This window comes from Columba livia, chromosome 2 (genome assembly GCF_036013475.1).
Source record: "Columba livia isolate bColLiv1 breed racing homer chromosome 2, bColLiv1.pat.W.v2, whole genome shotgun sequence".
NCBI lineage: Eukaryota > Metazoa > Chordata > Aves > Columbiformes > Columbidae > Columba > Columba livia.
This window is the reverse complement of record NC_088603.1, coordinates 162807063-162822577: the sequence shown is the minus strand read 5'-3', so window position 1 is coordinate 162822577 and position 15515 is coordinate 162807063. Positions and strand designations below refer to the sequence as shown.

At 59.7% G+C, this 15515-nt stretch overlaps 2 protein-coding genes across 7 annotated transcripts in view; one reads left to right on the top strand and one right to left on the bottom strand.

The window, feature by feature from the left end:
- Nucleotides 1-6928, bottom strand: part of OPLAH (5-oxoprolinase, ATP-hydrolysing) — a 43290-nt gene extending 36362 nt beyond the window's left edge. For all 6 annotated transcript variants that reach the window (XR_010470829.1, XM_065054712.1, XM_065054713.1 and 3 more), the window contains exons 1-3: nt 6721-6928; nt 5266-5457; nt 1115-1229 (exon numbers count right to left, since the gene is read on the bottom strand). Coding sequence is in view for 5 of the 6 variants with exons in the window: in XM_065054712.1 (XP_064910784.1) it covers nt 1115-1229; nt 5266-5457; nt 6721-6894 (481 nt within the window). In the remaining variant the exon portion in view is untranslated. The remainder of the gene's footprint in view (nt 1-1114; nt 1230-5265; nt 5458-6720) is intronic.
- Nucleotides 6929-7870: 942 nt separating this feature from the next.
- EXOSC4 (exosome component 4) overlaps nt 7871-15515 on the top strand; it is a 39831-nt gene continuing 32186 nt past the window's right edge. Inside the window, exons 1-2 of the mRNA XM_065054722.1 lie at nt 7871-8183; nt 9811-10017. Of these exons, the coding sequence (XP_064910794.1) occupies nt 8013-8183; nt 9811-10017 (378 nt within the window). The 5' untranslated portion in view covers nt 7871-8012. The remainder of the gene's footprint in view (nt 8184-9810; nt 10018-15515) is intronic.

Genomic DNA, 15515 nt, shown 5'->3' with positions numbered 1-15515 from the left:
ATCCCCACTGTCACCCCTCGGTGGCCATCCCCATTGTCACCCCATGGTGGCGTCCCAACCGTCACCCCTGCAGTGGGGTCCCCACTGTCACCCCCACGGTGGCGTCCCCACCGTCACCCCCGCGGTGGCCATCCCCATTATCACCCCCCGCAGAGGCATGCCCATCGTCACCCCACGGTGGTGTCCCCATTGTCACCCCTCGGTGGCGTCCCCAGCTGTCACCACAGGGTTCCCCATCATCATCCCACGGTGGTGTCCCCATTGTCATCCCACAGTGGTGTTCCCATCGTCACCCCCACAGTGGCCATCCCCATTGTCACCCCGTGGTGGCGTCCCCATTGTCACCCCCGCCGTGGCATCCCCACTGTCACCACGGTGGCCATCCCCATTGTCACCCCGCGGTAGCATCTCCACTGGTCACCACGGTGGCCATCCCTGTCGTCACCCCCACGGTGGCATCCCCACTGTCACCGCGGTGGCCATCCACATTGTCACCCCCACGGTGTTGTCCCCACTGTCACCCCGGTGGCCGTCCCCGTTGTCACCCCGCAGTGGCCATCCCCACTGTCACCACGGTGGCCATCCCCATTGTCACCCCCACGGTGGCGTCCCCACTGTCACCACGGTGGCCATCCCCGTTGTCACCCCCACGGTGTCGTCCCCACTGTCACCGCGGTGGCCATCCCCATTGTCACCCCCACAGTGGCATCCACATTGTCCCCACGGTGGCCATCCCCGTTGTCACCCCGCGGTGGCATCCCCATCGTCATCCCACGGTGGCGTCCCCATTGTCACCCTTCAGTGGCGTCTCCATCATCACCCCGGGGTGGCATCCCCATCACCACCCCCGCGGTGGCGTCCCCATCGTCACCCTGCAGTGGCCATCCCCACTGTCCCCACGGTGGCCATCCCCGTTGTCACCCCCACGGTGTCGTCCCCACTGTCACCCCGGTGGCCATCCCCATTGTCACCCCGCAGTGGCCATCCCCACTGTCACCACGGTGGCCATCCCCATTGTCACCGCCGCGGTGGCGTCCCCACTGTCACCGCGGTGGCCATCCCCATTGTCACCACCGCGGTGGCGTCCCCACTGTCACCGTGGTGGCGTCCCCACCTTCCAGGCGTGGCAGGCTGGCGCTGCCGGGCAGGCGGCAGTCGGGCTGGTGCGGGATGAGCCGCTCGTCCACCTCGATCACCTCCTCGTACAGCACCTCGGGCATGGCCACCGCCTGCGGGGACACCACGGGGACAGCGCCCCGGGGACACCACGGGGACGTCACTGCAGACACTGGGGGAACGTCACCCCAGGGACAGCGCGGGGACAGCGCCCCTAGGGACACCACGGGGACGTCACTGCAGACACTGGGGGAACGTCACCCCAGGGACACTGCAGGGGTGTCGTCCTGGGGACACTGGGGGACACTGCAGGGATGTCACTTGGGGACACTGCAGGGCCATCACCCCATGGACACTGCGGGGACATCACCCTGTGGACGCTGCGGGGACGTCCCCTTGGGACACCATGGGGATGTCACCCGGGGGGACATCACCCTGAGGACACTGCAGGGACATCACCCCATGGACACTGCGGGGACATCACCCTGAGGACACTGCAGGGACATCACCCTGGGGGACACTGTGGGAACTTCCCCTTGGGACACCATGGGGACATCACCCAGGGGACACTGGGGTGACATCACCCTGAGGACGCTGCAGGGACATCACCCTGTGGACACTGGGGGACGTCAGTGGGAGACACTGTGGGGACGTCACCCGGGGGGCACCCAGGGGGACATCACTCTGAGGACACTGCAGGGACATCACCCTGAGGACACTGGAGGGACGTCACTGGGGGACACTGCAGGGATGTCACTGGGGGACACTGCAGGGCCATCACCCCAGGGACACCATGGGGACGTCACTGGAGACACTGGGGGAATGTCACCCCAGGGACATTGCGGGGACATCACCCTGTGGACACTGGGGGACATCACTCGGGGACACTGCAAGGACGTCCCCTTGGGACACCATGGGGATGTCACCTGGGGGACACCGGGGGGACATCACCCTGAGGACACTGCAGGGACATCACCCTGGGGGACACTGTGGGGATGTCACCCCAGGGACACTGGGGGACATCAGCGGGGGACACTGGGGGGGACATCACCCCAGGGACACTGGGGGACATCAGTGGGGGACACTGCAGGGACGTCACCTGGGGGGCACCAGGGGGACATCACGCTGAGGACACTGCAAGGACGTCACCCTGAGGACACTGTGGGGACATCACCCTGAGGACACTGTGGGGACATCACTGGGGGACACCAGGGGACATGAGCCAGGGGACACTGTGGGGGTGTCACTGGGGGACACTGTAGGGGACATCAGCCGGGGGACACCGCAGCGATGTCACTGGGGGACACAAGGGGGACATGACCCCAAGGACACCACAGGAACATCACTGGGGGACACTGTAGGGGACATCACCCCAAGGACACCGCAGCGATGTCACTGGGGGACACTAGGGGGACATGACCCCAAGGACACCGCAGGAATGTCACTGGGGGACACTAGGGGGACATGACCCCAAGGACACCGCAGGAATGTCACTGGGGGACACTAGGGGGACATGATGTCACTGGAAGACACTGGGGAGATGTCAACCTGGGGACAATGGGGGGACGTCACCCCAGGGACACCATGGGGACGTCACTGGAGACACTGGGGGACACTGCAGGGATGTCACTGGGGACACTAGGGGGACATGACCCCAAGGACACCGCAGGAATGTCACTGGAAGACACTGGGGGGATGTCACCCTGGGGACACTGGGGGGACGTCACCCCAGGGACACCATGGGGACGTCACTGGAGACACTGGGGGAAGGTCTCCCCAGGGACACTGGGAGACACTGCAGGGATGTCACTGGGGACACTGCGTGGCCATTGGGACCCGGCTGTGCCGCTGGCGCGGGGCCCAGCGCTGCTCACGGGACACGGGACACGGGGCCGGCCCCGCCGCGCGGGGGGCACGCGGGGACACGCGGGGACACGCGGCCCCCGCCGGTCACGGGACCGCGGCAGCGCGAGCCCGGCCGTGCGGGTCACGCGGGGACACGTGCCGAGCCGGGACGGGCCGGTCACGCGGTCGCGGCAGCGCGGTGCCAGGAGCTGGGGACACGGGGACAGGAGCTGGGGACACGGGGACACAGGGACCCTGCACACAGGGACATCGGGATCCTGCGCTGGGGACACGGGGACACAGGGACCCTGCACACAGGGACATCGGGACCCTGCGCTGGGGACACGGGGACACAGGGACCCTGCACACAGGGACATCGGGACCCTGCGCTGGGGACACGGGGACACCGGGACCCTGCACACGGGGACATCGGGACCCTGCGCTGGGGACACGGAGACACAGGGACCCTGCACACGGGGACATCCCTGCGCTGGGGACACGGGGACACCGGGACCCTGCACACGGGGACATCGGGACCCTACACACAGGGGACACAGGGACATCGGGACCGTGCGCTGGGGACACGGGGACACAGGGACCCTGCACACGGGGACACCGAGACCCTGTTCTGGGGACACGGGGACACCGGGACACTGCACACAGGGGACACAAGGACACCGGGACCCTGCGCTGGGGACATGGGGACATCGGGACCCTGCACACGTGGGACACATCGGGACCCTGCGCTGGGGACACGGGGACACAAGGACCCTGCACACGGGGACATCGGGACCCTGCACACGGGGACACGGGGACACAGGGACCCTGCGCTGGGAACACGGCGACAGCAGCACCCTGCGCTGGGGACACCGGGATCCTGCGCTGGGAACACGGGGACACAGGGACCTTGCACTGGGAACACGGGGACACTGGGATCCTGCACTGGGGACACAGGGACACCTGGACCCTGCGCTGGGAACATGGGGACATCGGGACCCCGCACACGGGGGACACGGCCCCCGATCCCGGACAGTGGGGTCACGGGGATGTGACAGCCCAGGACTGGACGCTGTGGGTCACAGGGACGTGTGACCCACGGCACAGACAGTGTGGGTCACGGGGACATGCCGCTGCAATGTCACAGATCAGGGGGATGTGGCAACCGGGTCCCAGAGGGTGGGGTCACACAGGGACGTGCCACCCCAGCCCCAGATGCTGGGGGTCACACAGGGACATGGCACGCCAAGCCTGGACACGTGCGTCATGGGGACCTGTCACCCCACCCCTGGTCACCATGGGTCACAGGGACCTCAGGGACCTGTCACTCAAGCCCCAGACAATGTGGGTCTCACAGGGACCTGCTACCCCAGCCCCACATGGTGTGGGTCACAGGGACCTGCCACCCCAGCTGTGGTCACCATGGGTCACACTGGGACCTGCCACCCCAGCTGTGGTCACCATGGGTCACAGGGACCTCAGGGACCGGCCACCCCATCCTTGGACACCGTGGGTCACTCAGGGACCTGCCACCCCAACCGTGGTCACCGTGGGTCACAGGGACCTGGCACCCCTGTCCCAGATGATGTGGGTCACACAGTGACCTGCCATCCTAACCATGGTCACTGTGGGTCACACAGGGACCTGGCACCCCAGCCGTGGTCACCATGGGTCACAGGGACCTCAGGGACAAGCCACCCCAGCCTTGGACACTGTGGGTCACAGGGACCTGCCACTCCAGCCCCAGATGACATAGGTCACACTGGGACCTGCCACCCCATCCCAGATGACATATGTCACAGAGGGACCTGCCACCCCATCCCAGATGACATAGGTCACAGAGGGACCTGCCACCCCATCCCAGATGACATAGGTCACACAGGGACTTGCCACCCCAACCATGGTCTCCATGGGTCACAGGGACCTGCCACCCCATCCCAGATGATATAGGTCACACAGGGACCTGCCACCCCATCCCAGATGATATAGGTCACACAGGGACCTGCTGCCCCAACCATGGTCTCCATGGGTCACAGGGACCTGCCACCCCATCCCAGATGACATAGGTCACAGAGGGACCTGCCACCCCATCCCAGATGACATAGGTCACACAGGGACCTGCCACCCCATCCCAGATGATAGAGGTCACAGAGGGACCTGCCACCCCATCCCAGATGACATAGGTCACACAGGGACTTGCCACCCCAACCATGGTCTCCATGGGCCCCAGGGACCCGCCAGCCCATCCCGGCCACGGTGGGCACCACGGTGCGGGTGGTGCCGCGGTGCGGGTGGCGCCGCGCTCACCAGGTCAAAGAGGTCGGGGCGCGCCTGGTTGCCGATGTGCAGCAGGTCGCGGAAGCCGCGGGTGACCAGCAGCGCCAGGCGCTCGCCCCGGCGCTCCAGCAGCGCGTTGGTGGCCACCGTGGTCCCCATGCGGATCCACTCGATGCCGGTGGCGTCCAGGGGCTGGTCCCGCGGCAGCGGCACCCCCCGCTCCTGCCGCACCGCCGTCAGCCCCACCAGGACCCCCAGCCCCATGGACCCATCACAGACCCCCAGCCCCACAGCCCCATGGACCCATCACAGACCCCCAGCCCCACCAGGACCCCCTGCCCCATGGACCCATCACAGACCCCCAGCCCCATGGACCCATCACAGATCCCCAGCCCCACAGCCCCATGGACCCATCACAGACACCCAGCCCCACAGCCCCACCGGGACCCCCAGCCCCATGGACCCATCACAGACCCCCAGCCCCACGGCCCCACCGGGACCCACAGCCCCATGGACCCATCACAGACCCCCAGCCCCACGGCCCCACTGGGACCCCCAGCCCCATGGACCCATCACAGACCCCCAGCCCCACGGCTCCACCAGGGACCCCCTGCCCCATGGACCCATCACAGACCCGCAGCCCCACAGCTCCACCAGGGACCCCCAGCCCCACGGACCCCCAGCCCTCCCAGCACAGGGCGAGCGGGACCCCCAGCCCTGGGAGGGGGAACTGGGCCAGCTGGGGGGACCCTGGGGGGTCCTGAGGAGGTGCCGGGGGGAAGGGTCTTGGGGGGTGTCCTGGGGGGTTCCAGGGGTGACCCTGGGGCAGTCCCAGGGGGTCCCAAAGAGGATCCTGGGGGGTCCCAGGGGGGGTCCCGGGGATGTCGAGGGGGTCCGGGGGGGGGTCTCGGGGGGAGTCCAAGGGATGTCTGGGGGGTCCCGGGGATGTCAAGGGGGTCCCGGGGATGTCGAGGGGGTCCCGGGGGGGGTTCTGGGTGGGTCCCAGGGATGTCTGGGGGGTCCCGGGGAGCTCCCGGGGATGTTGGGGGGATCCCGGGGATGTCTTGGGGGTCCCCGGGGTGGGGTTCCAGGGATGTCTGGGGGGGGTCCCAGGGATGTCTGAGGGGGGTCCCGGGGGGGTGTCCCGGGGATGTCGAGGGGGTCCCGGGGGGGTCCTGGGGATGTCTCGGGGGTCCCGGGGATGTCAGGGGGGTCCCGGGGATGTCCTGGGGATGTCAGGGGTGTCCCGGGGGTGTCCCGGGGATGTCGGGGGGGTCCCGGGGATGTCTCGGGGATCCCGGGGATGTCAGGGGGGTCCCGGGGATGTCCTGGGGATGTCAGGGGTGTCCCGGGGGTGTCCCGGGGATGTCGGGGGGGTCCCGGGGATGTCCTGGGGATGTCAGGGGTGTCCCGGGGATGTCGGGGGGATCCCGGGGATGTCCCGGGGGGGGTCCCGGGGGGGTCCCGGGGGTCGTGGGGCCGCACCTCCTCCAGCACGCGGCGGATGCCCTCGGTGGGGGCGTCGGGGTACGCGGGATCCTCGGAGAGCAGCTTGAGGACGCGGACGCGGCCGCCGGGGCAGCGGGCGAACACGTCGGTGAAGGTGCCGCCGCGGTCGATGGCGAATTGGAACCCGCGGGGACCGGGCGACGCCGCCATGGCCGGACGGGACGGGACCGGGCGGCTCGGGGCTTCACCGGACGGCTCGGGAACTTAGCGGACGGCTCGGTACGGACCAGCAGGGCTCCGCACGGGTCGGGACTTTACCGCACGGCTCGGTCCGCCTCGGTAAGGCTCCGCAGGTCCCGGTAGGGCTCAGCAGGGCTCGGTCCGTTCCCTCACTGCTCCGTAGGGCTCGGTAAGGCTCCGCAGGAGCCGGTAGGGCTCAGCAGGGCTCGGTCCGTTCCCTCACGGCTCCGTAGGGCTCGGTAAGGCTCGGTAGAACTCGGTAGGGCTCGGTAAGGCTCCGCAGGTCCCGGTAAGGCTCAGCAGGGCTCGGTCCGTTCCCGCACGGCTCCGTAGGGTAAGGCTCCGCAGCTCTCGGTCCGTTCCCGCACGGCTCCGTAGGACTCGGTAGGGCTCAGCAAGGCTCGGTAGGACACGATACGACAGGGTAGGGCTCCGTAGGGCTCGGTAGGGCTCCGCAGGGCTCCGTAGGACTCGGTAGGGATCCGCAGGTCTCGGTAGGGCTGGGTAGAACTCGGTAGGACACAGCAGGGCTCGGTGGGACTCCGTAGGAATCGGCAGGACTCGGTATGGTTCGGAAGGGCTCCGTAGGGTTCGGTAGGACTCGGTGGGACTCTGTAGGACTCGGAAGGGCTCCGTAGGGTTCGGAAGGGCTACGTAGGGTTCGGTAGGACTCGGTGGGATTCGGTAGGGTTCGGAAGGGCTCCGTAGGGTTCGGTAGGACTCGGCAGGACTCGGTATGGTTCGGAAGGGCTCCGTAGGGTTCGGTAGGACTCGGCAAGACTCGGTAGAACTCGGCAGGACTCGGTGGGATTCGGCAGGGCTCGGTAGGATTCGGTATGGTTCGGAAGGGTTCCGTAGGGTTCGGTAGAACTCGGTAGGACTCGGTGGGATTCGGCAGGACTCGGTAGAACTCGGCAGGACTCGGTCAGACTCGGCAGAAGTGGGGCGTGGCCTCGGGGGAGAGGGGGCGTGGCCTGCTGCAGGAAGAACGCGGGCTCTGGCAAGCGGAGCACCCTCGCGGGGCACGCCGGGAGTTGTAGTCCGGCCCGCGCGGGGCACGCCGGGAGTTGTAGTCCGGAGCGGGAGCGATGGCGGCAACCGAGCTGCTGTCGGACGAGGGGTACCGGGCGGACGGGCGCCGGCCCGCCGAGATCCGCAAGGTCCGAGCCCGCATGGGCGTGTTCGAGCAGGCCGACGGCTCGGCCTACATCGAGCAGGGCAACACCAAGGCGCTGGCCGTGGTCTACGGGCCACACGAGGTGAGCGGCGCCGGGGACTCCAGCACTGGGCCTTCCGGGGACTCCGCTCCCACCCTTGGCCCCCGGGACCCCCATTCCCCGGACCCCCCGTTCCCCTGATCCCTCCGTTCCCCCCCAATTCTCCCACTCCCCCATTCACCCAGCCCTCTGCTCCCCTGGCCCCCCATCCGCGGACCCCCAATTCCCCTGGGACCCCCCATCCCAGGACCCCCATTCCCAGGACCCCCATTCCCCGGACCCCCCATTCCCAGGACCCCCATTCCCCGGACCCCCCATTCCCCGGACCCCCCATTCCCCAGACCCCCACATCCCTGGGACCCCCCATTCCCCGGACCCCCCATCTCTGGACTCCCCATCCCTTGCCCCCCATTCCCAGGACTCCTCCATCCCTGAGACCCCCATTCCCAGGACCCCCCATTCCCTGGACCCCCCATTCCCCGGACCCCTCATTCCCTGGGAACCCCCATTCCCCTGGGACCCCCCATCCCTGATCCCCCATTCCCAGGACCCCCATTCCCTGGACCCCTCATTCCCTGGGACCCCCCATCTCTGGCCCCCCATTCCCAGGACCCCCATTCCCCGGACCCCTCATTCCCTGGGACCCCCCATCTCTGGACCCCCCATTCCCCAGATCCCCCATTCCCCGGACCCCCCGTTCCCCAGATCCCTCCGTTCCCCCCCAATTCTCCCACTCCCCCCATTCCCCCAGCCCTCTGCCCCCCTGGTCCCCCATCCCCGGACCCCCAATTCCCCTGGGACCCCCCATTCCCCGGACCCCCATTCCCCTGATCCGTGCGCTCCCCCCCATTTCTCCCACTCTCCCCATTCCCTCTGCTCCCCATTCCCTTGGGTCCCCCATCCCCTGGCCCCCCATTCCCGAGACCCCCCATTCCCCTGATCCCTCCTGCCCCTCCATTACCCCCCAATTCTCCCACTCCCCCCATTCCCCCCCACTGTCTGCTCCCCTGGCCCCCCAGACCCAGCATTCCCCTGGGACCCCCATTCCCCTGATCCGTGCGCTCCCCGCCATTTCTCCCACTGCCCCCATTCCCTCTGCTCCCCCATTCCCTTGAATCCCCCCTCCCTTGGGACCCCCAGCCCCCATTCCCTGGACACCCCCATTCCCCTGAGCCCTCCGTTCCCCCCCATTCTCCCACTCCCCCCATTCCCCCCAGAGTTCTGCTGCCCGGACCCCCCATTCCCCTGGGACCCCCCATCCTGGACCCCCATTCCCCTGGGACCCCCCATTCCCCTGGGACCCCCCATCCTGGACCCCCATTCCCCTGGGACCCCCCATTCCCCTGGGAACCCCCATTCCCCTGGGACCCCCCATTCCCCGGACCCCCCATTCCTGCAATCCCTCTGTTCCCCCCCATTTTCCCCCACCCCCATACCCCCCAGCCCTCTGCCCCTCTGTCCCCCCCCAATCCCCCCAGTCCCCAGGTCCCCCCATTCCCCTGACCCCCCCTTCCCCTAATCCCCGCGCTCCCCTGACCCTCTGCACCCCCCGACCCCCCATTCCCCAGGATCCCCACAGCTCCCCGTGGTCCCCCATTCCCCTGTGCCCCCCCCATCCCCCCGGTTCCCCCCGCGGGGTCCACGCCCCCAGCTCCCGGTGTCCCCCCAGATGCGGGGGTCCCGCGGGAAGGCGCTGCCGGAGCGGGCGCTGGTGAACTGCCAGTTCAGCATGGCCACGTTCAGCACCGGCGAGCGGCGGCGGCGCCCGCACGGCGACCGGCAGGCGGGGGAGCTGGCGCTGCTGCTGCGCGACACCTTCGAGGCCGCCATCCTCACGCACCTCTTCCCCCGCTCCCAGATCGACATCTACGTGCAGGTGACAAAAACACGGGGGGTTGGGTCAGCATCTGCTTGGTGCAAAAGTTACTGCGGTTTTGGCTCAATATTTGCTTGGTGCATAAGTTATTGCGGTTTTGGCTCAATATTTGGTTGGTGCAAAAGTTATTGCGGTTTTGGGGCAGTATTTGCTTGGTGCAAAAGTTATTGCGGTTTTGGGGCAGTATTTGCTTGGTGCAAAAGTTATTGCGGTTTTGGGGCAGTATTTGATTGGTGCAAAAGTCATTGCGGTTTTGGCTCAATATTTGGTTGGTGCAAAAGTTATTGCAGTTTCAGAGCAATGGGGTTTTGGTTCAATATTTGCTTGGTGCAAAAGTTATTGCGGTTCTGGTTCAGTATGTGGTTGGTGCAAAAGTTATTGCAGTTTCAGAGCAATGGGGTTTCGGGTCAGTATCTGCTTGGTGCAAAAGTCATTGCGGTTTTGGGTCAGTATGTGCTTGGTGCAAAAGTTATTGCGGTTTTGGGTCAGTATGTGCTTGGTGCAAAAGTCATTGCGGTTTTGGGTCAGTATGTGCTTGGTGCAAAAGTCATTGCGGTTTTGGGGCAGTATTTGATTGGTGCAAAAGTCATTGCGGTTTTGGGTCAATATTTGCTTGGTGCAAAAGTTATTGCGGTTTTGGGGCAGTATTTGCTTGGTGCAAAAGTCATTGCGGTTTTGGGTCAATATTTGCTTGGTGCAGAAGTCATTGCCGTTTTCGCTCAATATTTGGTTGGTGCAAAAGTTATTGCAGTTCTGGTTCAGTATGTAGTTGGTGCAGAAGTTATTGCAGTTTCAGAGCAATGGGGTTTCGGGTCAGTATCTGCTTGGTGCAAAAGTTATTGCGATTTTGGAGCAACAGGGCTTAGGTTTGATATTTGCTTGGTGCAAAAACTATTGCAGTTCTGGTTCAGTATCTTGGTGCAAAAGTTATTGCAGTTTCAGAGCAATGGGGTTTTGGTTCAATATTTGCTTGGTGCAAAAGTCATTGCGGTTTTGGGTCAGTATGTGCTTGGTGCAAAAGTTATTGCGGTTTTGGGGCAGTATTTGCTTGGTGCAAAAGTCATTGCGGTTTTGGGTCAGTATGTGCTTGGTGCAAAAGTCATTGCGGTTTTGGGTCAGTATGTGCTTGGTGCAAAAGTCATTGCGGTTTTGGGGCAGTATCTGCTTGGTGCAAAAGTCATTGCGGTTTTGGGTCAGTATGTGCTTGGTGCAAAAGTTATTGCGGTTTTGGGGCAGTATTTGATTGGTGCAAAAGTCATTGCGGTTTTGGGGCAGTATCTGCTTGGTGCAAAAGTCATTGCGGTTTTGGGGCAGTATTTGATTGGTGCAAAAGTCATTGCGGTTTGGGGTCAATATTTGCTTGGTGCAAAAGTCATTGCGGTTTTGGGGCAGTAGCTGCTTGGTGCAAAAGTTATTGCGGTTTTGGGTCCATATTTGCTTGGTGCAAAAGTTATTGCGGTTCTGGCTCAATATTTGATTGGTGCAAAAGTCATTGCGGTTTTGGGTCAGTATGTGCTTGGTGCTAAAGTTATTGCGGTTTTGGGGCAGTATGTGCTTGGTGCAAAAGTTATTGCGGCTTTGGGGCAGTATTTGATTGGTGCAAAAGTCATTGCGGTTTTGGGTCAATATTTCCTTGGTGCAAAAGTTATTGCGGTTTTGGGTCAGTATGTGCTTGGTGCAAAAGTTATTGCGGTTTTGGGGCAGTATTTGCTTGGTGCAAAAGTCATTGCGGTTTTGGGTCAGTATGTGCTTGGTGCAAAAGTCATTGCGGTTTTGGGTCAGTATGTGCTTGGTGCAAAAGTTATTGCGGTTTTGGGTCAATATTTGATTGGTGCAAAAGTCATTGCGGTTTTGGCTCAATATTTGGTTGGTGCAAAAGTTATTGCAGTTCTGGTGCAGTATGTGGTTGGTGAAAAAGTTATTGCAGTTTCAGAGCAATGGGGTTTCGGGTCAGTATCTGCTTGGTGCAAAAGTTATTGCGATTTTGGAGCAACAGGGCTTAGGTTTGATATTTGCTTGGTGCAAAAGTTATTGCGGTTTTGGCTCAGTATGTGCTTGGTGCAAAAGTTATTGCGGTTTTGGGGCAGTAGCTGCTTGGTGCAAAAGTTATTGCGGTTTTGGGGCAGTATCTGCTTGGTGCAAAAGTCATTGCGGTTTTGGGTCAATATTTGCTTGGTGCAAAAGTCATTGCGGTTTTGGGGCAGTAGCTGCTTGGTACAAAAGTTATTGCGGTTTTGGGTCGATATTTGCTTGGTGCAAAAGTTATTGCGGTTTTGGGTCAGTATGTGCTTGGTGCAAAAGTCATTGCGGTTTTGCGGCAGTATTTGTTTGGTGCAAAAGTCATTGCGGTTTTGGTTCAATATGTGCTTGGTGCAAAAGATATTGCGGTTTTGGGGCAGTATCTGCTTGGTGCAAAAGTCATTGCGGTTTTGGGTCAGTATGTGCTTGGTGCAAAAGTTATTGCGGTTTTGGGGCAATATTTGCTTGGTGCAAAAGTCATTGCGGTTTTGGGTCAGTATGTGCTTGGTGCAAAAGTTATTGCGGTTTTGGGGCAGTATTTGCTTGGTGCAAAAGTCATTGCGGTTTTGGGTCAGTATGTGCTTGGTGCAAAAGTCATTGCGGTTTTGGGGCAGTATCTGCTTGGTGCAAAAGTCATTGCGGTTTTGGGTCAGTATGTGCTTGGTGCAAAAGTTATTGCGGTTTTGGGGCAGTATTTGCTTGGTGCATAAGTCATTGCGGTTTTGGGGCAGTATCTGCTTGGTGCAAAAGTTATTGCGGTTTTGGCTCAATATTTGATTGGTGCAAAAGTTATTGCGGTTTTGGCTCAATATGTGCTTGGTGCAAAAGTTATTGCGGTTTTGGGGCAGTATCTGCTTGGTGCAAAAGTCATTGCGGTTTTGGGTCAGTATGTGCTTGGTGCAAAAGTTATTGCGGTTTTGGGGCAGTATCTGCTTGGTGCAAAAGTCATTGCGGTTTTGGGTCAGTATGTGCTTGGTGCAAAATTTATTGCGGTTTTGGGGCAGTATTTGATTGGTGCAAAAGTCATTGCGGTTTTGGGTCAATATTTGCTTGGTGCAAAAGTCATTGCGGTTTTGGGGCAGTAGCTGCTTGGTGCAAAAGTTATTGCGGTTTTGGGGCAGTATCTGCTTGGTGCAAAAGTCATTGCGGTTTTGGGTCAGTATGTGCTTGGTGCAAAAGTCATTGCGGTTTTGGGGCAGTATTTGATTGGTGCAAAAGTCATTGCGGTTTTGGGTCAATATTTGCTTGGTGCAAAAGTCATTGCGGTTTTGGGTCAGTATGTGCTTGGTGCAAAAGTTATTGCGGTTTTGGGGCAGTATTTGCTTGGTGCAAAAGTCATTGCGGTTTTGGGTCAGTATGTGCTTGGTGCAAAAGTTATTGCGGTTTTGGGGCAGTATTTGCTTGGTGCAAAAGTCATTGCGGTTTTGGGTCAGTATGTGCTTGGTGCAAAAGTTATTGCGGTTTTGGGGCAGTATTTGCTTGGTGCAAAAGTCATTGCGGTTTTGGGTCAGTATGTGCTTGGTGCAAAAGTCATTGCGGTTTTGGGGCAGTATTTGCTTGGTGCAAAAGTTATTGCGGTTTTGGCTCAATATTTGATTGGTCCAAAAGTTATTGCGGTTTTGGGTCAGTATGTGCTTGGTGCAAAAGTTATTGCGGTTTTGGGGCAGTATTTGCTTGGTCCATAAGTCATTGCGGTTTTGGGTCAATATTTGCTTGGTGCAAAAGTCATTGTGGTTTTGGCTCAATATTTGGTTAGTGCAAAAGTTATTGCAGTTCTGGTTCAGTATGTGGTTGGTGCAAAAGTTATTGCAGTTTCAGAGCAATGGGGTTTCGGGTCAGTATGTGCTTGGTGCAAAAGTCATTGCGGTTTTGGGTCAGTATGTGCTTGGTGCAAAAGTTATTGCGGTTTTGGGGCAGTATCTGCTTGGTGCAAAAGTCATTGCGGTTTTGGGTCAGTATGTGCTTGGTGCAAAATTTATTGCGGTTTTGGGGCAGTATTTGATTGGTGCAAAAGTCATTGCGGTTTTGGGTCAATATTTGCTTGGTGCAAAAGTCATTGCGGTTTTGGGGCAGTAGCTGCTTGGTGCAAAAGTTATTGCGGTTTTGGGTCCATATTTGCTTGGTGCAAAAGTTATTGCGGTTTTGGGGCAGTAGCTGCTTGGTGCAAAAGTTATTGCGGTTTTGGTTCAATATGTGCTTGGTGCAAAAGTTATTGCGGTTTTGGGGCAGTATCTGCTTGGTGCAAAAGTCATTGCGGTTTTGGGTCAGTATGTGCTTGGTGCAAAAGTTATTGCGGTTTTGGGGCAGTATTTGCTTGGTGCAAAAGTCATTGCGTTTTTGGGTCAGTATGTGCTTGGTGCAAAAGTCATTGCGGTTTTGGGTCAGTATGTGCTTGGTGCAAAAGTCATTGCGGTTTTGGGTCAATATTTGCTTGGTGCAAAAGTTATTGCGGTTTTGGCTCAATATTTGATTGGTGCAAAAGTCATTGCGGTTTTGGGGCAGTATCTGCTTGGTGCAAAAGTCATTGCGGTTTTGGGTCAGTATGTGCTTGGTGCAAAAGTCATTGCGGTTTTGGGGCAGTATTTGTTTGGTGCAAAAGTCGTTGTGGTTTTGGGTCAATATTTGCTTGGTGCAAAAGTCATTGTGGTTTTGGCTCAATATTTGATTGGTGCAAAAGTTATTGCGGTTTTGGCTCAATATGTGCTTGGTGCAAAAGTTATTGCGGTTTTGGGGCAGTATCTGCTTGGTGCAAAAGTCATTGCGGTTTTGGGTCAGTATGTGCTTGGTGCAAAATTTATTGCGGTTTTGGGGCAGTATTTGATTGGTGCAAAAGTCATTGCGGTTTTGGGTCAATATTTGCTTGGTGCAAAAGTCATTGCGGTTTTGGGGCAGTAGCTGCTTGGTGCAAAAGTCATTGCGGTTTTGGGTCAGTATGTGCTTGGTGCAAAAGTTATTGCGGTTTTGGGGCAGTATTTGCTTGGTGCAAAAGTCATTGCGGTTTTGGGTCAGTATGTGCTTGGTGCAAAAGTTATTGCGGTTTTGGGGCAGTATCTGCTTGGTGCAAAAGTTATTGCGGGTTTGGCTCAATATTTGATTGGTGCAAAAGTTATTGCGGTTTTGGCTCAATATGTGCTTGGTGCAAAAGTTATTGCGGTTTTGGGGCAGTATCTGCTTGGTGCAAAAGTCATTGCGGTTTTGGGTCAGTATGTGCTTGGTGCAAAAGTCATTGCGGTTTTGGGGCAGTATTTGCTTGGTGCAAAAGTTATTGCGGTTTTGGGTCAGTATGTGCTTGGTGCAAAAGTTATTGTGGTTTTGGGGCAGTATCTGCTTGGTGCAAAAGTCATTGCGGTTTTGGGTCAGTATGTGCTTGGTGCAAAATTTATTGCGGTTTTGGGGCAGTATTTGATTGGTGCAAAAGTCATTGCGGTTTTGGGTCAATATTTGCTTGGTGCAAAAGTCATTGCGGTTTTGGGGCAGTA